This window comes from Stegostoma tigrinum, chromosome 26, assembly GCF_030684315.1.
Source record: "Stegostoma tigrinum isolate sSteTig4 chromosome 26, sSteTig4.hap1, whole genome shotgun sequence".
NCBI lineage: Eukaryota > Metazoa > Chordata > Chondrichthyes > Orectolobiformes > Stegostomatidae > Stegostoma > Stegostoma tigrinum.
The window spans coordinates 25,378,716-25,399,142 of record NC_081379.1 but is presented as its reverse complement, the minus strand read 5'-3'; the positions used below and the strand labels follow the sequence as shown (position 1 = coordinate 25,399,142).

The following is a 20,427-nucleotide window of genomic DNA, read 5'->3' as shown; positions in this document are numbered from 1 at the left end:
CTGAAATATGGTATAAAATGTTGAGTTAAAATTACAGAGACGTGTTCTTGATGTACATCACAAGACACGACAGAATTGGTCTCCTGAGAGCAAATGAAAAGTTTTTTTTCCGCTCAAGCAATGTTTAGTTGTGGAATACACTACTTGAAAAGGATGGAAGCAAATTCCACTAAAATTTTCAAAAGACGACATGTTTAAAGAAGAAACATTTGCTGGGGTTTTGGAAAAAGCTGAGGTATGAGACTAAGTTGAACAGCTTTTTTCAAAGATTTGACAAGGTTCTAAGATTTAATAAGGCATTCTGCAATTTTAAGTAAACTTATTACTGGTTAAAAACACGTCAGATTCATTTTTCAATGTTGTGAATTGCATTCAGTTATTAAAAACATCACAAGCATTTCTACTTCTGAAATGGCGCATACCCCCACGAACTCAGATATAGCAATTCTTTATCAACGCAAAATACAGAATACATATTTTAAAATGGATTTAAGATTGGTGGCACTACAAAAATTCCTGGTACCTGTAAAACAACCTAATAAGAAGCAGCAGGTATGAGGAGAAATTTGAGATAAAATGTGACCTCGAAATTGCAGTTATGTCATGACATTAAGGTGATGTGAAGAAAACTTTTACACAATTGGATTTGCATAAAATCACAGGATGGCGGATAAAGATTCAACAGCGGTCTACAAAGGGGTATTATATAAATAACTGAAGAAAAAAAAACTGCAGGGATATAAAGAAAAAGGATGAAAACAAGATTAGCTGAATCACTCAGAATGGCCAGCACAGATTCCCTAGATTGAATAGCACAAATTGCATTTGTAAGTAACAAAAAGTATTCAAGTATTGTTTTGATTTGTCAATATACATTTGAGAGATTTATTCTGTTTAATCAGGTTATATATTCAGTTGGTCATATTGATGGTCTGGTAGGTTAAGTAGATTTTTCTGGATTAGAATATGGTCCAAACAGCACAGTACTAAAGTCCTTCCCACGCCCAGTACAATTTTGATAGAAACATGCAAACAATATTTTTTCCTAGGGGAAAAAAATCATCACACAACCACATCTGGTCTGTTCCATTACCTTTAATTCTATCAAATATATGAATTTCATATACTTCAAACAAACCTTTCACTGTAGCACACTTATCAAACATGGAATTTATTTTATTCATGAATTGCTCCTATATTTCAATGAAATACAGATCGATTTTCAGCATTTTGAATGTGTAAAGATTCAGAAAAATCACCTGTATAAAAAAAAGTCACTTCAAACAATTGTAATGTTAACACATGACAAAGTTCACTAACTACACATTTCCATTTTTCTTATACAGACACAGCATTTGCAACTTTGTAGACAAAAATGTTGCATGTATATTGAAGACTCTTGAATACTCAACTGTGCATGTGACCTATTCCCAAAGCAGGTATTACACCTACCATCTTTACAAATCAGCAAAATGTTTTAACTTTGAAGTCCATAATATCCTTAATTTGTAATCAATACAACTCAGCCTAGAAATTTACTAATAATCAACTGTGGTATGGGGATTAGAATTGAGGTGGCAAGAAAACTCTGGAAATAAACAGCAATTGAAATCAATTCAACCGTTCCTCCACTGTTATGTTCATGGTATATCATGGCAACAGAAAAGGCTGTGACAGTCTAGCTGAAGAATGATATGATGACGGTAAAGTACAAATGGGTTTAAAATTTAATCTGAAAAAGAATGGAGAAAATAAACTTTCCACAGCAACCAAATTAAATAAATAGTCTGCTTTAAATTCAAATTAGGTGGATTCAAAACCTCTGACTGGAATAAGTAGCCGTAATGTTCCAATGTTCAGGGTTGCTCCAATTTCGGTTACTATGGTGCGAGCATTTTGCAGTATGTGAAGGTTTTCTCGTGCTGAATCAACAATCTTTAGCTCTACAAAGGAATAATATTACACCTGGAGAAAGGGGAATAAATGATGGAAATTATATTCTACTCAAATATTGAATGCCCTCGATAACAGCCTTTACAATACGTTACAACATTAAATATCTTGGAAGGAAAATGCATAAAAATACATGAAAATGTACCTGGTGACCTCTAACTTACAAAAGCCATTTACTATGATAAACCAAATGCACGGTTATCAGGTTGGACACCGCTACCCAACCAAAAAGACAGGAGGGAAGCTGCAGCTGGAGACTCACATGGTTGTTTCCTTCAACTGGGAACTGAGGATGGCAGGGAAGGTGATTGATTTGGGCCAGGAATGTCAGCAGTTGGTGACTGGCGGTGGGGGTTAAAGACAGAGCCAGAATCAGAGGAGGAGGAGAGATGGAAAGACAGTGACTGTCACAGAATAGGCTGTAGGCTTTCTGCAATGGCTCAGGTGAGCATGTCTGTTCTTTCTAGCCCCCCCCCCCCCCGCAAAGGAATGAAACAAGCTCATATTTTGCAGAATCTGCACATCCCACCTCCCTTTACCTGCCACATTTCTTGACATCTGGGAAACATACAAAGGAATAATAAATTTGGAATCAGGTTCCTAATTGGAAATAGGGTGCCTTATTGAATATTAATTCATATTGAGTATCCTGCTATTGTATGCCCTGATATCCAGCCATTAAAATAGGTGTGCTAGGCATGTGTTCTCCAATACTTAACTCTTCAACTAGTTCTCCAGCCATAAATGACTCTTTCCCAAAATCATGCAGTGGTTAATTCAAGACTAAAAAGTTATTTTTCAGTGTTGGCTTTTCAATTCTAGTGTGTTCACACTAGTTGAGAAAGGTACTTCGGTAAGAAGTAATTTAAATATCACTAGGCTAACTTTTGAGGTTATTTCCCCACAGGATGTAATAAATTTTTAAAAAATTCAGCCAACCAAACACTCGAGCTGTGTTAGAGATAATGGGAACTGCAGATGCTGGAGATTCCAAGATAATAAAATGTGAGGCTGGATGAACACAGCAGGCCAAGCAGCATCTCAGGAGCACAAAAGCTGACGTTTCGGGCCTGGACCCTTCATCAGAGAGGGGGATGGGGGGAGGGAACTGGAATAAATAGGGAGAGAGGGGGAGGCGGACCGAAGATGGAGAGTAAAGAAGATAGGTGGAGAGGGTGTAGGTGGGGAGGTAGGGAGGGGATAGGTCAGTCCAGGGAAGACGGACAGGTCAAGGAGGTGGGATGAGGTTAGTAGGTAGCTGGGGGTGCGGCTTGGGGTGGGAGGAAGGGATGGGTGAGAGGAAGAACCGGTTAGGGAGGCAGAGACAGGTTGGACTGGTTTTGGGATGCAGTGGGTGGGGGGGAAGAGCTGGGCTGGTTGTGTGGTGCAGTGGGGGGAGGGGATGAACTGGGCTGGTTTAGGGATGCAGTGGGGGAAGGGGAGATTTTGAAACTGGTGAAGTCCACATTGATACCATATGGCTGCAGGGTTCCCAGGCGGAATATGAGTTGCTGTTCCTGCAACCTTCGGGTGGCATCATTGTGGCAGTGCAGGAGGCCCATGATGGACCACCCGGCACCTTCCCCTGCAACCGCAGGAAATGCTACACTTGTCCCCACACCTCCTCCCTCACCCCCATCCCAGGCCCCAAGATGACATTCCACATTAAGCAGAGGTTCACCTGCACATCTGCCAATGTGATATACTGCATCCACTGTACCCGGTGCGGCTTTCTCTACATTGGGGAAACCAAGCGGAGGCTTGGGGACCGCTTTGCAGAACACCTCCGCTCAGTTCGCAACAAACAACTGCACCTCCCAGTCGCAAACCATTTCCACTCCCCCTCCCATTCTCTTGATGACATGTCCATCATGGGCCTCCTGCACTGCCACAATGATGCCACCCGAAGGTTGCAGGAACAGCAACTCATATTCCGCCTGGGAACCCTGCAGCCATATGGTATCAATGTGGACTTCACCAGTTTCAAAATCTCCCCTTCCCCCACTGCATCCCTAAACCAGCCCAGTTCATCCCCTCCCCCCACTGCACCACACAACCAGCCCAGCTCTTCCCCCCCACCCACTGCATCCCAAAACCAGTCCAACCTGTCTCTGCCTCCCTAACCGGTTCTTCCTCTCACCCATCCCTTCCTCCCACCCCAAGCCGCACCCCCAGCTACCTACTAACCTCATCCCACCTCCTTGACCTGTCCGTCTTCCCTGGACTGACCTATCCCCTCCCTACCTCCCCACCTACACCCTCTCCACCTATCTTCTTTACTCTCCATCTTCGGTCCGCCTCCCCCTCTCTCCCTATTTATTCCAGTTCCCTCCCCCCATCCCCCTCTCTGATGAAGGGTCCAGGCCCGAAACGTCAGCTTTTGTGCTCCTGAGATGCTGCTTGGCCTGCTGTGTTCATCCAGCCTCACATTTTATTAACTCGAGCTGTGTTAGAATGCTTTTCTTCTTGTTTGGCTAGGAACAAGGGCAGATGAAAGAAATATAGGCAAAGACAGATTCTTTGTTGAGTGTTTAAACAGAAAGTTGCTAAGGTAAGCTTTCACCAGCTTCAAAATTAGCAAACAGTAGAGCTGTCTTGTTTAAGTGCAGTAGGACAACTCTCTGATGCGGAAAGCATACTTAACTCAAGCAGTATAATTTGTGTCATAATGAACAAAGCAAATCTTTTCATCCGAAGTAAAATAAATCAATTGACCATTAGCATCAGGCTTTGTCTTACAAAATGTTCCTTTAGGTCCACTGACAACACTTAACAAGCATGCATACAAAAGACATTTTTAGTTCAGATCACAAGGAAACATGCTACATACCTGTCGTTAGTCAGGTACTGGACAGTGCAAACATACCCCTACACACAAGAAACTGAGATAGGACTTACTGTACTTAAGAAACAATTTTAGTTTGTAAAATAGAAACTTGGCAATTGAAAGAAAAATATTTTGTTTTTAAACTAGGTCATGAATCTGTAAATATGTAAATAAAAGAAAATACACCTCAGAATTGGTCAACTCCTACTGCTATTGATTTCAGAAAACATTGGCCTAAATCTTCCAAAAGGAAGGTAGTTATTGCTGAAGCAGAGATTGGAGTTGTGCAATGGGACCATAAGGAATTTTTGACCCAGTTGAAACTCTGACAGGTAATTAAGCAGCATCCTGAACAATCTGAGGAAAGTCCCCAACTCTGGGTTAGAGTCTCCCCTCACCCACGTGACATCCTATCACCCCAAACTGCCAACCTACCCCTTCACTTACCATACAAGTTCATCTTCTCTCAGCAGTTGCCAAAGGGGCTTTACGATATTTAAACAATGGATTACGGCAGTTACTGCAAACAGAGGTGTGGTTTCAGCGCCAAACCACTCTGCTGCTACCAACATTCATTACTGGACTAGACTGGGCTGCTTTAGTTAAGAAAGCTCCTGGCCCAGGTGTTGAGCCAGAAAACTTATTTTAAGGTTGAGTGGGCAACATTTTGGCTGATCTAAGTAGGAAAAAGAGATTCTAGTCGAGATTGGAAGTTTCAAGTGATTGTTTTTTGTAAAACAACTCAGGTGAAAGATAATTCAAGCATATTGTTTTTTTACATGACCCCAAGCAAATATAATTCTTAGACAGAAGTAACATTACTAAAATGTGCTATCAAGTTCAACAAAAAGCTTCACAATAATGTCTGATAACAAATAAACAAACTAGATAGAAAACCCACTCGTATAAAAAGAATTAATTAGGAACAATGATTGTTTTCCAACACTGGCCATTTATTAAGAACAGCACTTTTTTTTGAGGGCAAGACGTTCTCCATTGACTTTGAGGTTTTTCTGGAAGTTTCTCAGTCGTTCCAATGCAGTGAAACTTACCCTAATAATCCTCTTCCACTCCATCGCTGAGGTGTGAGATTCATGTGTACATTTTGTCCATTTCGAATGACTGTTATGTTTAAAGGTTTCTGCAAGGAAACGTATTACTTCAGTAAGCCAAAAGTAGTAAACCAGTTTAAATTCACACTTAATGTGGTGACTTGTTGGGGTTTGGTAAGTTCAGTTACTAAATATCTAAATGGCAATGGAGAGTAACCACCACTAACATGGGTTCAATTCCTGTTCGGAGGTCTCCAGAAAGATCCCGCCTTCTCAACCTCACCTGATATGTGTTGACCCTCAAGTTATTCTGACTCTAATGAGGCAGCAGCCCTATGATCCTCTGGCACTTTACCTTTATTACTTCATCCAAGAATATTTCAAAGTATTGTAGATAAGATTAATTATTTTGATCTGCACTAGTTGTTACATTAGAGACAGCTGCCATTTTGAAACTAGCAAAATCCTCAAAGTTAATCTGGCATTGGTTGAGAGAGGAATGTTGATGAGGATACCATATCTTAGATTTTTTGGAGTCAACTAATGGGACTGCAGTTTATCTTATCCTAAAACCAACAATTCTATTCTATTGATGAAGCGTATTTTCAAAGTTTGCTGTAAGGTCAATATAACTAAACAGAGTCCCATTTATACCACTGGCATCTAGTCCATGAAAACCAGGTACAAGTTCCACTCTAGCAAATTGTGCAGCACCAAGGGAGTCTGCATTGCTTTCTCTGTAGGTGATCACTGAACCCAAGGTTTTACTGGGCATAAAAAAATGTCATGATAATATTTTAGGAAGGAACAAGACCATCTTGTGCACCGTAACTTCCAGCACCAGTTAATCGATTGTTAAATGTTGATATGGTGTTTGCTTCAATTGTCAACTCCAGTAGTGGATCACACAGTCTCCTTGTTCTGTGCGAATAAAAAAATTCAGCTTGCTGTCATAAAACTTGTATTTAATCATAGTTACATGTTCTCAATCTAAGGCTTTCAATTTTGATAAGTAGTCTCTATTTGTTTTGTCTTATGTTTTCATAATTTTAAATATCTTGATCTGTAGCCACATTTCTCTTCAACAAGTTTTGTATATTGCCAGCCAATTTTTTTTGGAGTGTGCGCACTGAAGCGTGAAGAGGAGGAGGAATTGCCAAAGTGAGCAATTTGAAGTAGAGCAGGTGGTGAGAGATTTCCAGATCAAATCAATACATTCTGAAATCACGGATTACACAAAATGCTAGGTGAATATAGGGAACTAGTCACACACAAGCTTGGCCTTTTCCTTCATCCAGATAATGATGCAGGCTCAGACAAAAGGTAAAAGAAGGGTGAAAAAATTCAAATGTAATAAATAATTGTAATAAACAGGCTAGATTTACATTGTCTTTGAAAACTCTAAGAGTATGAATGACACTAATGCTAAAAAAACTATGCTGTAATCTAAAAGGTTTTTATTAAATCTGAAATACGGTTAAGATGCAGCAATAAGTTCAAGAAAAACTAATTTGAACATTAAGCTTTCTTCAGCACACAAAGTAATCAAAAACGCATAGTGTTTTCCACAAGTACAGCACTCACCCCTTCACTGTGCTGTACCACTGTGGCAATATTTTGCAAGTGTTGAAAGTTTTGTGTATTTACAGAACCAAATTCTATAATTTCATCACCAACTTGCAAACCCTAGAAGAAAAGAGAAACAGTTTGCCTGTATAAAATTGCCTTTTTTTTCCCCCCCAAGAAGTACCGTATTTTATTTTACAAAAATGATTTGATCCCTCAAAATATTAAAATGGAGCTCAGTTGTTGGTGACTTTCACCGTCATTCATTACCATTGGTGTTGAGCTCAAGCGTTGTTGGAGATGCACTCATCCAGGCAAGTGCAGAGTATTCCAACACACCACGAGTTAGGAATTGTGTTCTAGATGGTGAACAGATTTTGGGAGGTAGGTAGTGCGTTACTCATTGCAGAATTCCGAACTTCAAACCTGACAGTATTTATGTCAGAATGACAGTATTTATATAGCTGGCTCAGTTCAGTTTCTGGTCAACAGTAACCCCAGCATGTTCAGAGGATATTACCTTCACCGAATCTCAAGCTGAGTGTTAAGGATAGATTGATAGATTCCTGTTCTTTTTCTCTGTTTTCTGCTGCTGCTCATCTTACATATTTCGCCTTGCCAACATTATTCAAAAACGTAGGACAACTTTCTCAGCCCTTGAGCAGCATGGGCAAAAGCAAGAAATTTGGAGAATACAGTGAGAACAAAATACCCCCAATACTCAACATTGAGAAAAGAAATGTATATTCTTCCCCTCAAAGTTTCAATAGTCTGAAGAAAATATCACTGGTAAGCAGCAGCCACTTTATTTCCATGAAACTGCATCTCATTATTGGCTAATTTCACATTGTTTACACCCATTTATAATTCTCCCAGGGCCAAGTAACAAACTAGAAGGTGCAAGCACTGTCACCTCTGCTGTCACACAGTTGAATCAGAAGGGTGCTATGAAGCCTGAAAACATAATGAGGCAAGCAGTGGGGGGATGCATGAGAAGGGTCACCACAGGCCATAGCGGAAAACCCCCAATAAATCTCCTCGAAAATGACATTTAGCTAAAAACTTGGAAAATTCAGCCCAAGAAGTCAGTTTCCACTTATATGCTGCTGAAATCCAGGGATGTTAAGAGGACATTACTATCAAGCAGCATTTACTCAGCTATGATAAAATGTGGAGCTGGATGAATACAGCAGGCCAAGCACCATCTTCGGAGCACAAAAGCTGATGTTTCGGGCCTAGACCCTACATCAGAAAAGTTTTATGATGAAAGGTCTAGGCCCGAAACGTCAGCTTTTGTGCTCCTTAGATGCTGCTTGGCCTGCTGTGTTCACCCAGCTCCACACTTTGTTATCTTGGACTCTCCAGCATCTGCAGTTCCCATTGCAATGACCTGCTCAGTGATGTAAGTTTTGGTTTCACCAGAACTATCCAGCCCCGACGACCTCATTGTAACCTTGGTCTGAACATGAACAAAAGAGGGGAATTTATGAGGTGAAGTGAGAGTGACTGTCTTTGATATCGACTGTCTTTGATATCGAGGCAGCATTTGACTGAATGTTATGTCAAGGAGCCCTAGAGAAACTGGGAATCAGTTAGAGTCACACCCACGAAAAAGGAAGATGGTGGTGGCTGTGGTTACTGGAAGTCAATCATCTCAGCTCCAGAATATCAGTGCAGGAATTCCTCAAATAGTGCCCTCGCACAACAATCTTCAGCTGCTTCATCAAATAATCTAAGGTCATAAGGTCAGAAGTTCACTGATGGTTGAAGAACGATCAGCACCATTCCTAATGCTTCAGATACTGAAGAGTCCATATCCATATGCAGCAAGACATGGGAAATATCCAGGCTTGGGCTGGTTACTGGCAGGCAATAACCATCTGCGACAGTATCATTGCGTTTCAAAGGAAAATCCAAGCCACTTTGCTCTTTGACAGTCTCTCCCTATTCCCCCTTCTGCAATTAATATCCTGGAGTTATTATTAACCACAAATTGAACTGGAACAGCTCTACAAATACTGTCTTACAAAAGCTGGTCAGGGGCTGGAAATTCTGTGGCAAGTTTTAGTCACATCCTGAATCCCTAAAATCTGTCAACTAGCAGTCCTTCCCACACATTTTCCCACCATGAAAAAACGTTGAGATTTGAAGATCACTATGACTCCTCAGAGTAATCTAAAAGAACGAGCTTGGAATGGAGTAGAGTGCAGCAGGTACAAGGGGCTGGAATGAATAGAGGTGGATAGTGAAATGTGGGTGAGGGACAGAGATAAATGAGACAAGAATAGGTCAGTGTGAGGGTGGAAGCAAGTTACAACTTGATCAGAATCTATGGCAGCCATTGCTGCCTTGCAGTCAGAATCCCAAAATTTCAGTCTGTGACCCCACGTGGTGTCCCAAACCCTGACGCACAAGTCAGAATGCGATGCAGTGAATTCTCTGCATTTGCCTTGATGTGTTCAGCTTCCATAACACTTAAAAAAGCTAAAAGTGATTTAAGGACAACTGATTGCTTGACTGTGGTCCCATTCACCATCTTTAGTCTTCACTTCCTCCACCACTGATGTGAAGTGGAAACAGTGCATACGACCTACAAGGTGCACTGCAGCAACTCAGCCTGGCTTCTTTAACAGTACTTTGCAGATCCACAACCCCTGTTACCTAGAGAAATAAAAAGCAGCAGTTCCATGTTTATATCGTCACCAGCAGGTTTCTCTCTAAACCACATATTATGCTCAGTTGGAACAACAGTGCCTTCAATGTCACTGGGTGAAAATCCTGGAACTCCACTCTTAACAGCATCATAGTATACATACTGGCCTATATTGCATCCCTTTGGCCTGCAGCAGTACTACAAATGGAGCTCACCGCCACCTTTCACATCCAATGGGCATGGCCTATAAAAGTCAGTGACTCCACAATCTGTGAGCAAATTTTTGAAAATCTAGGTCAGTGTCTCCACCACCAATCTGAATATTTCCATCATCTCCGGGTGATCCGGCTGCTTTTCCAACATCCAGTCTTGAATGATCCACACATCTGGCCATTAAAAATTGGGAGACCAAAGCCACCATCTAAGGTTCCCACTTCAACTCTTGCTTCACAATTATTACTACTTTCATCACTCCCTGCTTCAGAACAAGTAGGACTATTCACAGGTTTGCCATAAACTTGATGCCAAATTTTGACCCCATATTTAGTCTGTCACAAAGATTGCCTACTTCCTCCTCAGTAACGTCACCCACCTTTCACCCACCAGCATTCCTGCCTCAACCAATCAACTGCTGAAACTCTCATCAATGCCTTTGTCAGCTCTAGGTATGAGTATTCTAATGCTCTCCAGGCTAGTCTCTGTAAGAACTTCAACTTATGCAATTTCCTGATGTCAATATTCTTTTCCTGCAGGTATCTCACTGTATTGACTCCCAGTTCTTCAAGGTCTGAATTTTTTAAAATGACCTCATGACCTCAAAACTCCTCATGGACCCAAAGACAAATTGGTAATGAATATTCTGTTTATCTATTTTGGGAAAAATTCTGAACATCATAATAAGAAAGCATTATAATTTTCATGCAAAATACATATTGTCCCCAAATGCAAAGATGGGATATCATTTAAAGGCTTCATTCAGTTATTAAATGAACTTATCTGCTTTATATAGCTGACATGAATATAGTGAAGTACTTAAAAGGAAATCAAGTATCCCAATGACTGTTTCAATTTAAAAGATCTCAGATACAACAAGCAACATCATTTGGTTTTTCTCAGTTTTACAGGAAGATTTAGCATGGAAAATAATTTTGCTTAAGAGGTATCATCTATTGTATTGGCAATTATTTGGAGTATATAGATTTAGCTACTCAGATTTGTACTTACTGAAATATAGGCAGGTGAGCCTGGGCTAACAGTGTCTACTTTGGCAAAAGCAGATGGTAAACGATTCTCCTGTTCCACTGCTTCAGAATGCACTTCTGCCTCATCTAGTCTATGCTTCTCCCGGTCATGTGCATGCAGCTGATGGAGTGCTTCCTCAATTTGTTTCATTAAGGCTTTATGGTCATTTTGTAGACCTTACAAAAACAGAAAACATTCACAGCATATTTAGATATGGCTAGAGACATAACTGGACACAGTAATGCCTGTTCAGAGATGTCATTTCCCACCACCTGAGCAGGTGGGACCTGAGCCTGAGCCTCCTGGCATAGAGATAGGGACATGATCACTGCAGCACAAGAGCCCTTAATCCATAGTTTAAGGATTTCTTGGATTTATTTCAGATGAGCCATCAATGGCAGATGATGGAAAACAAAGAGCAAAAACTTTCACATAAAAAGTGAAGAAACATACTTACAAACTGGGCTTCTTTTGTTGCTGAGGCAAAGTTTCAAAACTATTCAATTTTTAAGCACTCATCTCTCAACTTGATGAAAGCAAAAAATGTGCAAAAATATAAACAAAATCTATTCCTTTTCACTGTCTACACTTCCTTTCCTCATTGAAAACCAGGCAGGATCACTTATGAGGTTGACAAATCTGAATAAAACTTTGAATAAACTAATTCAAATAAGAACCAAAGAATTAAGAGTTTTAGATAATCATTTTTGAATTGCACTAAAAAAAATTAACATTGCTGCTTGAAGTACTATTATTTCTATGTTAATACATTACAAAATTTTCAAAATATATCAATATTACTTACAAATGATATTATGTCGAGCTGTTCGAACTTCATAAACATTAATATCCGTTCGTGGATATCCTTCAATATCAACTAAAGGCTCGTCCATTCCAGCTTTGTTTTGCTGAAAGTCACAGGTTCAATATTTCCAATTAGTGTTAAAATTCAAAGGAAATACTTGAGAACATATTTTTCGGTTTGTTTCATTCCCTTTCTGTGACCAACCATAATGCCTACAAATGTCATGCACTACCAAAATGTAAAGGTGATTGGCAAATGAGCCACAGGAGACAAAGGAATTTTTGTAATAGTCTGAAGGTGTAATGGAAACAGATTTGAATGGTACCATTCAAAAGTCATATGGTTAAGTAATGGAATATTTTACCTATATGACTTTGGAGCAAGAGGACTGGAGCAGGATTAATGAGATAGCTTTACAGGGCTGGTGTTGGCACAATTGGTCAAATAGTTGCCTCATGAGCTGTATCATTCTGTGATTTTATGACTGAATTCTAGTTTATGCCAATGCATGACACTCAAACAAATTTTCAAGGCTTAAAAATTTACTCAAGCACCTCATTTTGTTGAATAAACAAACAATTAAATGATGTGAGCTATAAATGTACTGCTGCACAACACAATGAAAGCTGATGTCTTTAAATCAGTGTCTGAATCAAGAATTGATATAATGCAAGTAAATTACTGGCTTGGTATGTCAGAAACTGGATGCACTGTGTTTGCTGATGTTTGATTACAACATCACACTAGACAAAGGAGAGTATGGAACTCCAATGTACCAAAGTTAAACAAGTCTCATACATCTTATGTTTTTATCTTGGCAATTTATTTTGCTTTGCACTGAAGTAGATTCTTTAGTTCTTTGAACCTTCTCCACCATTCAGCAAGATTACTGCTGATCCTTAACCTTGACTCTACCTTTCCTAAATATAGAAAACTCTACTGATTTTGAACATAAGTGAAAAGCTGAAAATCCACAGCTCTCTAGAATAGAAAATTCCAAAGATTCCCATGATTTTTACTGAAGAAAATAATCCTCATCTCAATCCCAGATTACCAACCCCTTATTCTGAGACTACGAGCCGGTGTTCTAGGTTCACCAGGCGGGAGGAACATTTACTTAGCATACCTATCAAGAGTCTCAATGGCTTAATAAGTTGCAATTTTAATCCAATCACCTCACCTGCTTTTAAATATCAGGGTGCATACAAACCTAGATCACTTTCTCCTCATTGGACTATGCAAAAATCAGTCAAATAAACCTTTGCTACACACCATCGAGGACAAGGATGTTCTTCCTTAGATAAGGTGACCAAATATGGGCGCTAGATGTGGCTCAATAATACTCTGCATAATCATGGTAAGGCTTCTCTATGCTTAAGCTCTAATCAAAAGGTAACATACCGGGTCTTAAAACACAGGAGGGATAGCAGGTGAAATCCCAAAACATCTAGAAAAATTCAGCCACAGGGGCAACAAGAGGAAAACTACTCCCAATTCACTCATGAGCCTATCAGGAATAACATTGGAGAGAAACAGTCTGTGGTTGGAGGAATGGGAAAATACATGGCAATAGTGAGGCCTAGGCCTAACCCTAACCCTGTAGCAGGGGTTTCAAGATAGGGCAGGGTGAGACTGCAAGAAGGAGACGGGGACAGGGAGGTTGCAAAGGAGAAAGAATGGTTTTTGACCTGCGAACAAAGAAATGCTCAGCCAGGGAAACTTGAAATTACTGAGGTAATGAACATGGAATCTAGTTTACTGCTACAGAAACTCAGAAGTTACTATATCGAGTAAAAGTGCACTGAATGTGAAAGTGCGAACCGAGATGTAGTAAAAAGACTATTGACTGCCTGGTTAAAGTCTTCCAGCTTTGTATGTGGATTGATACGTACTAGGGTGATGACATTCTGTATGTAAAAATCTCATTTACTTCGGAAAACAACTTGTTTGCTAATGCCTATAATATTGTGCCAAGTAAATGCTGTAGGGTCTTGGAAATTAAAAATTTCTTTGGGCATTTGTCTTTAGGTTTACTAGAGATAATTTGATGATATCAATGAATTCTAATTCTGCTTGAGACACTCCAAATACCCCATACAATCAATACCAATGCTGCAGTCTTGTAACTATGTGACTGCATCACCTAGCAAATGTGTTAGTAAGAATGAAAAAGGAATCTTTGAAAACCAAACCACAGCTCTCAAAAACCTTAAGGGTGGTCCTCTCAAATCTCAGAGCCCTTAAAAAATTTCATACTTTACAACATACCATTTGCCTTCCTAATTGCTTGCTGTATATTCACGTTAACTTTCTGTGATTGTTGTACAAGGACACTAGGTCTCTCCGAATGTCAACACTTCTTCATTTGAAAAATATTTTTTACTTCCTACCTAAGGGGATACACTTACACTTTGCCACTCAGCCTGCCAGGCTCTTTTCCACTCATCCAACATGATTTTCTCCCTCTGTAACCTTCTTGTATCCTTCTCATCACTTTCTTCCCAAACTATAATTGTGTACAGTCCACAAACTTACTTCCATTTTACCCACTCCCTTCACCCAACTTATTAAAATCTGGCTTGTAAATAGCTGAGAGCCAAGTATTAATTATTTAAAAAAGTTATCCTAGTAGTTACAACACTCCAACATAATGTGCCATTTGACCCTGTTTTTGTCTATTAACAAATCCTTAACCCACGCTAATATTACACCCAGTCATGACTTCTAATTTTTTGCAATAAACCCTAGTGTAACACATTGTCAAATGTGTTTTGAAGATCCACATTTACCACACTTACTGGTTCTCCCTTATCCACCTTCCTGGTTACATCCTCAAGAAACACTTAACGTATTTGACAAAGACAATTACCCTTTTCTAGATTGACTCATTTTAATCACAGTAGGATTTCCTAAGTGCCCTGTTACCACATCGCTAACAATAGAATATATTATCATTCTGCCCTCTAATTGTGTTAGGCTAACTGGTTGATAGAGGGAAAATTGAGGTTTCTCCTATCTTAGAGTTGATTATGTTTGCAATCTTCAAATTTTTGGGAAATGTCTATAAACTAAACAATTCTAGAAAATTAAAATCAATGCATCCACTATCTCAGCAATTCTCTGAAATCTATAAAGATAGAGGCCATTAGATACAGCGATCAGCTTCACTATATTCTCTAGTGTCACTACTTAGACTGGGTCTAGAATTTAAATGTCCACTGGTTCACCTAAACATTGATGACAGAATGACGGGCTGAACATCAGAGTGCAAAATTAGATGAATAAGCTCCATTACATCTCAACTGTCAAAACATCCTTGATGATATGTCAACAGTTCAACTTGGTGTAGGCAACTATATTTCCAGCTTCCATTCATGCTGTTATGTTGAAAATAAATGACTCCGGGATTGTTTAAATAGTTCGTAACTCACCAACTTTTGCAAAGAGTTACAATTGGTTTTGCTGCTGGCTGGTTTAATGCAAGAGAAAATGAGTGCCTCAGCTTTCCTCTCTCCCAGCAATTCATATGCAGACGACTGTTTACTTCAGGCATGCCCCTTGATTCCCATAATACTTACTGTGCTGGGTGAGCCATAGGCCGGGAAAATAATGCAGCCTTTCCTTGACATGTTCAAGTGAAGCATCCATTAAAAGGCTGCAACATCATCAGATGATGAGGAAAAGAAAAAAATCCCCCACTCCACGTGTTCAAAACACACAGCTTCCACAACAGCTAGAGGATGACTCCATCCTACCCTCTCACACAAAAGTATGATGCAAAATGGATGATAATCCATCGAGAAACAATAAACAAGCAACATGAAGAGAGTGTGTCACTGATCAACTGCAGCCCCTCAATCACCTGCTTTCCAAACTTCGCTGCTGACATGAATTGGAAAAGCTCGTCCCTTCCCAAAATGCGAAGGAATAGTACTAATTACTGGAACAAAATACTGAAAGCTGCATGTCGTTATGGAAGAAATTCCGCCCATTCACTCCTTGTTGAAGCAAGTGCCTAAGCCAGGGACGTTCTTCAGTTGGAGGCTGTTATTTCTTTTTTCGGAAAAGCCGTCCGCGTTTTTGTTGGCTTGAGGAGTTTGTGTTTGTGTGAAGTACGACCAGCACATTTCATCCACCTACACACATTGTTATCTTACATTGTAGACAATTACTGCTAAAGCCTAGCACGGCGGGGCTGCCGCCTTATAGCCCCAGCACTGAGAACTGATGGCATTGTATCACCACGGCAGCCGCCTACTACTCACCCCCTCCAAAATATCATAGTAAGCTTTGATCTGCGCCTCGATGGCATCTTTCTTCTTCACCAGCTGCTGTACATCAGCCACGGTCACTCTCTGTGAGGAACTTCCCGAGCTTCCCTCCGACATGGTGCCACTGACTGACTACGGGTCTCGGCAGCACTCAGACCATTCTTCCCCAAAACGCAACCGCATAATTCAAAATACAAGTCCCACAGTTCGACTTTATCTTAGCAGTCTCACGATTCGTGACTATCTGTGCAAATTCGAGAAATAATGTGGTTCACTGATATAATATTAATCATTGTGTTCACTTTCCACGAGGTGTAATTCAACTTAACAAACTGGAAATGACAATCTGGAACAGCTAGGACTATGAAAATGGACCTTTGATGTCAGACTTGTTAAGCATTGCCTTTGATTTTAAAAGAATTAAGCCTGGTCTTAAAATCCCTTCACAACCACGTGTTCCTCCTCTGCCTAATCATTTTCAACCTCATAACATTTTGGAGATATCCATGTTTCTCAAATTCTGGATTCTCAACCAACAAAATCTTAACTACCCTACTGCCTCTTTCTTGCTTTCAGACTGATCCTGAAAACCTCTCAGTTTTTGTTCATCGTCTATTTTGTTTGCCTCACTCTCTGAAATTTCTTTTATGATGCTTCTGTGAAGCACCTGGGACATCTTGTTAAGATCCTATATAAATATGAATTGTTGTTGAAGATGAATTCTATAGTTAGAGGGACAGACAGGCAATTTGATCTGTAACTGTATTTGTGAATTCTGAACAGTGTTTAACCTACCCAAGTGCAAGGGTAAAAGATATCACAGAGAGAACATAAGAAATAGAAGCTGTATAAGATTACCTGCCGTTCAATTAGATCATGGCTGATCTTCTACTTCAACATAATTTTCATGCACAACTCCATACACTTTGTTTTTAATTAGTAGAAATCTATTGATCTTTAGTTTGAACACACTTAATGACGGAGTCTACATGATCCTCTGGAGCACAGAATTCCAAAGATTCACTAGCATCAGAGCGAAGGAATCTCTCCTCATCTCAGTCCTAACATCCTGACCCTTATTCTGAGATTCTGTACCCTGGATCTATAAGTCTAAGAAGGCAACATTTGATCCACACATCCAAATCATTGATCCAACTTGGGATCAGAGGAGGATTAAACACTGAACCCTGCGACATCTAACCAGTCACAGCCTGCCATTCCAAAAATGACTCGTATATTCCTATAATCTGTTTTATGGATAAATGAGGAAATGGTAGAAATCTTGGAACAATCTTTTAGCTGGAATTTTCCATTTTGAGTTAAAGGGTAGGTATCGATGTCAATGTTATGACCATTTGTTATCAACACCAGTGAAAAGGTCTATCACACCATGTGCCTATTGGCCACCTAACCAGTCACCCGGTGGGTTTTCCAGTGCGTTACACATTAGGGCAACAGTGGTCTGCTCTGCCTGAAGCTGCTGCCTAATCTGAGGCCAGCTGCCACTCCAAGCAACCACACTGCTTCAGAGACTGGAGTTACACCGCAGCACCTTTTCTAGGGGGTTGAAATCACGTAGCTGTCCGTTATCAGGGAAATTGGAGGTATAGGTGGCCCTGCCCCTCATCCATTCCTCTGACTGGGGCAGAATCAGAACCCCACCATCTTCCCTGCTGCTTCCTGAGAAATTCTGGCCTTTTTATCTGGATTCACAATAGAAAACATAAATTAATAGATGTGATTTTCCTCTCTCCAAGGTAATGAGAATAGAAGCAAAAGCCTGTAAATCAAGCTCTACCTATTGAGCCAAACAGTCACAACTAGGTGTAATATACCCTGCAGGGGGAAAGAGTATGGGCTAGAAGTACTGATACACATTGATACCTACAATACCAGTCTGAGTAGGTATTAAGGTCCTTCCTAAGTTTATCCAAAAAAATGAGGGAACCAGAGTGCAGGAAACTACAGGCCAGTCAGCTTAAAATCTGTCATAGAAAAATGATCGTATTTATCAAATCATTATAACAGGCCACCTGGAAAAATTCAAGGTAATCAGGAGTGTCGACATGGTTTTGTGATAGGGAAATCCTGTTTAAATAATTAAACAGCCATTCTTTGAATAAATAAGAGACACTCTGGATAAAGGAACTGACGAATGCATTTTTTTTAAGATTTCCGTGACGACTGGGACCAATAGATTTGATAAGACATTCTATCAAAGGTTACTGCGGAAAATATGAGCTCATAGTGTATGGTTTGTAACATATCGGCAAGAACAGAAGATTGGCTAGCTAACAGGGAACACAGTAAGCATAAATAGGTCTTCTTATGATTCTCTCTTGAACACAGCTGTTTAATTGTTGGCTTTCCTACTGTTGCAATACTTATTCCAGAAATCTGAACCTTTTCTTCACCTTCTCACCACATTTACCTGTTACTGCACAATTTCACTGATCCTGCGCTGAATAGTTTTTTGGTCAGATTATCATTAGCAATCCTGTTCTATAATCTCTGAAATAGGGCCTTGGTATATTGTTTGCTGTTACATGAGTTATAACTTCTGCTAGTTACTATTGTAGACAAAATGTAGCCTAATTATTTATTTAACGGTCACTATATAAGTTAAGAAATCACCATTACCATTTATATTTTAGAAATCATCTGATGCCCAAGTAAAGCTGCAGAAAGCTCTCATTGCTTCAATTTGTGGTCGTTATTCTCATTGGATGATTTTGAAGTACTTGCAGTTACTGCTTCACTCAAAGCTCTTAATGCATTTATTACTTTATTTTCTTTGCAGGAAATATTGTCAATTCCAAACCGGAAAGAGGAGCATCCAGATGAGGAAGGAGAAAATACAGCTAAATCTGGAAGAGGATGAAAACGGAAGACATACTCACCGAATTTTTGCCCTTCAGCGTCTGGACAACATTCCTACATTTCTAAAGAACCACCCATAAGGAGAATCTGCTTCTCTAGAAGGTTGGAGAGTTGTCACATTCTAAGAAATTTAAAACTGTCAGAGTGAGTTCACTGCATGTTGCAACCAAGATCTCTGCAGTTCTGAAGTCCTTTGACAGACTGACCTGATTGCATCAATCAGTCTGTGTTGACTGAGAAGTAGATGACTGACCTTGATTGCTGAAGCAGTTTCATCACTTTCCCCTGTAATATTCAGGAGGACAGTACAGTTCTGGGTTTCATGCATATTTTAACTATTTTCCCCCATTCTAAGGTTTCAATAATTTCAGACAGCAAGAATCTCCACACCATTGATCTGCAGTTACCAGCAGTGCGTCATGCAGGTTTGTTTTCTCACCTGGTAGCAACCACAATGCTATTGTTTTGTGGCAATGCCTCATTCCCCTCAGTCTTTTGCAGTGCAGAACAAAAGATTGCTGTTTGACTACAAAGCAATGCAGCCATTATTAAATCAATGGGTCAACCAGAGGACCAACTGAACAGTGGCTGTCATAGCCCAATTTTCCATCTGAATGATGAGTAAACTATTGGAGAATGTCATCATTATTGGCAGATCCTGATGGTATAATAAAATTCTATAAACACATAATCCCTCGATGATTTCTCCAGGAGTCAGCTGCCCCCAACAATCCTTCATTTAACAACATGCAACACAAAAACCACCCTCACTACGTCTATCCTGACCAACATTTCTCCTGTTATAATATCAAGTCATAACCAAATAGGCGTGTATAGTATAATTTCTGTACAGTTTAGAAATTATCAATTTTTTTCTAAAGAAAAGTTATTGTTTAGTAGTCACTATTAAAAGTTGAGGAGCTACATTACTATTTCAGTATTATTCAAAGATATTGCAGGTTATGAAATTAATAAGTCTCACTTAAGTTGATGTCCCCGTGTCAAATGGAACATTCTGCTGCAATAACCTACATGCTGTCTCTTCCCCTTGGACTCCCAATTCCCCTAACTGGTGGGCTAGTTATGAATCATATGTATGCCCTTGCAACCAACAGCGCATACAGACTGCTCAACTCAATCTTGACTCAAAGAATATAATCACAGATGTGAACAATACG

The 20,427-nt window shown here is 39.8% G+C and overlaps 1 protein-coding gene across 2 annotated transcripts; it reads right to left on the bottom strand.

Moving 5' to 3' along the window:
* Positions 1-1,080: 1,080 nt before the first annotated feature.
* On the bottom strand, positions 1,081-16,956 carry psmd9 (proteasome 26S subunit, non-ATPase 9). 2 transcript variants are annotated; one of them, XM_048556162.1, is made up of 6 exons: positions 16,364-16,951; positions 12,099-12,201; positions 11,276-11,469; positions 7,417-7,518; positions 5,833-5,921; positions 1,081-1,965 (listed from the first exon to the last, which is right to left on the bottom strand). In XM_048556162.1, the coding sequence occupies exons 1-6, from the start codon at positions 16,484-16,486 to the stop codon at positions 1,944-1,946; spliced, it is 633 nt and encodes a 210-aa protein (XP_048412119.1). In that variant the 5' UTR covers positions 16,487-16,951; the 3' UTR covers positions 1,081-1,943. The 2 variants fall into 2 exon arrangements, with proteins under 2 accessions (XP_048412119.1, XP_048412120.1); XM_048556163.2 differs by lacking the exon at positions 7,417-7,518 and having other exon boundaries at positions 16,364-16,956.
* Positions 16,957-20,427: the final 3,471 nt, after the last annotated feature.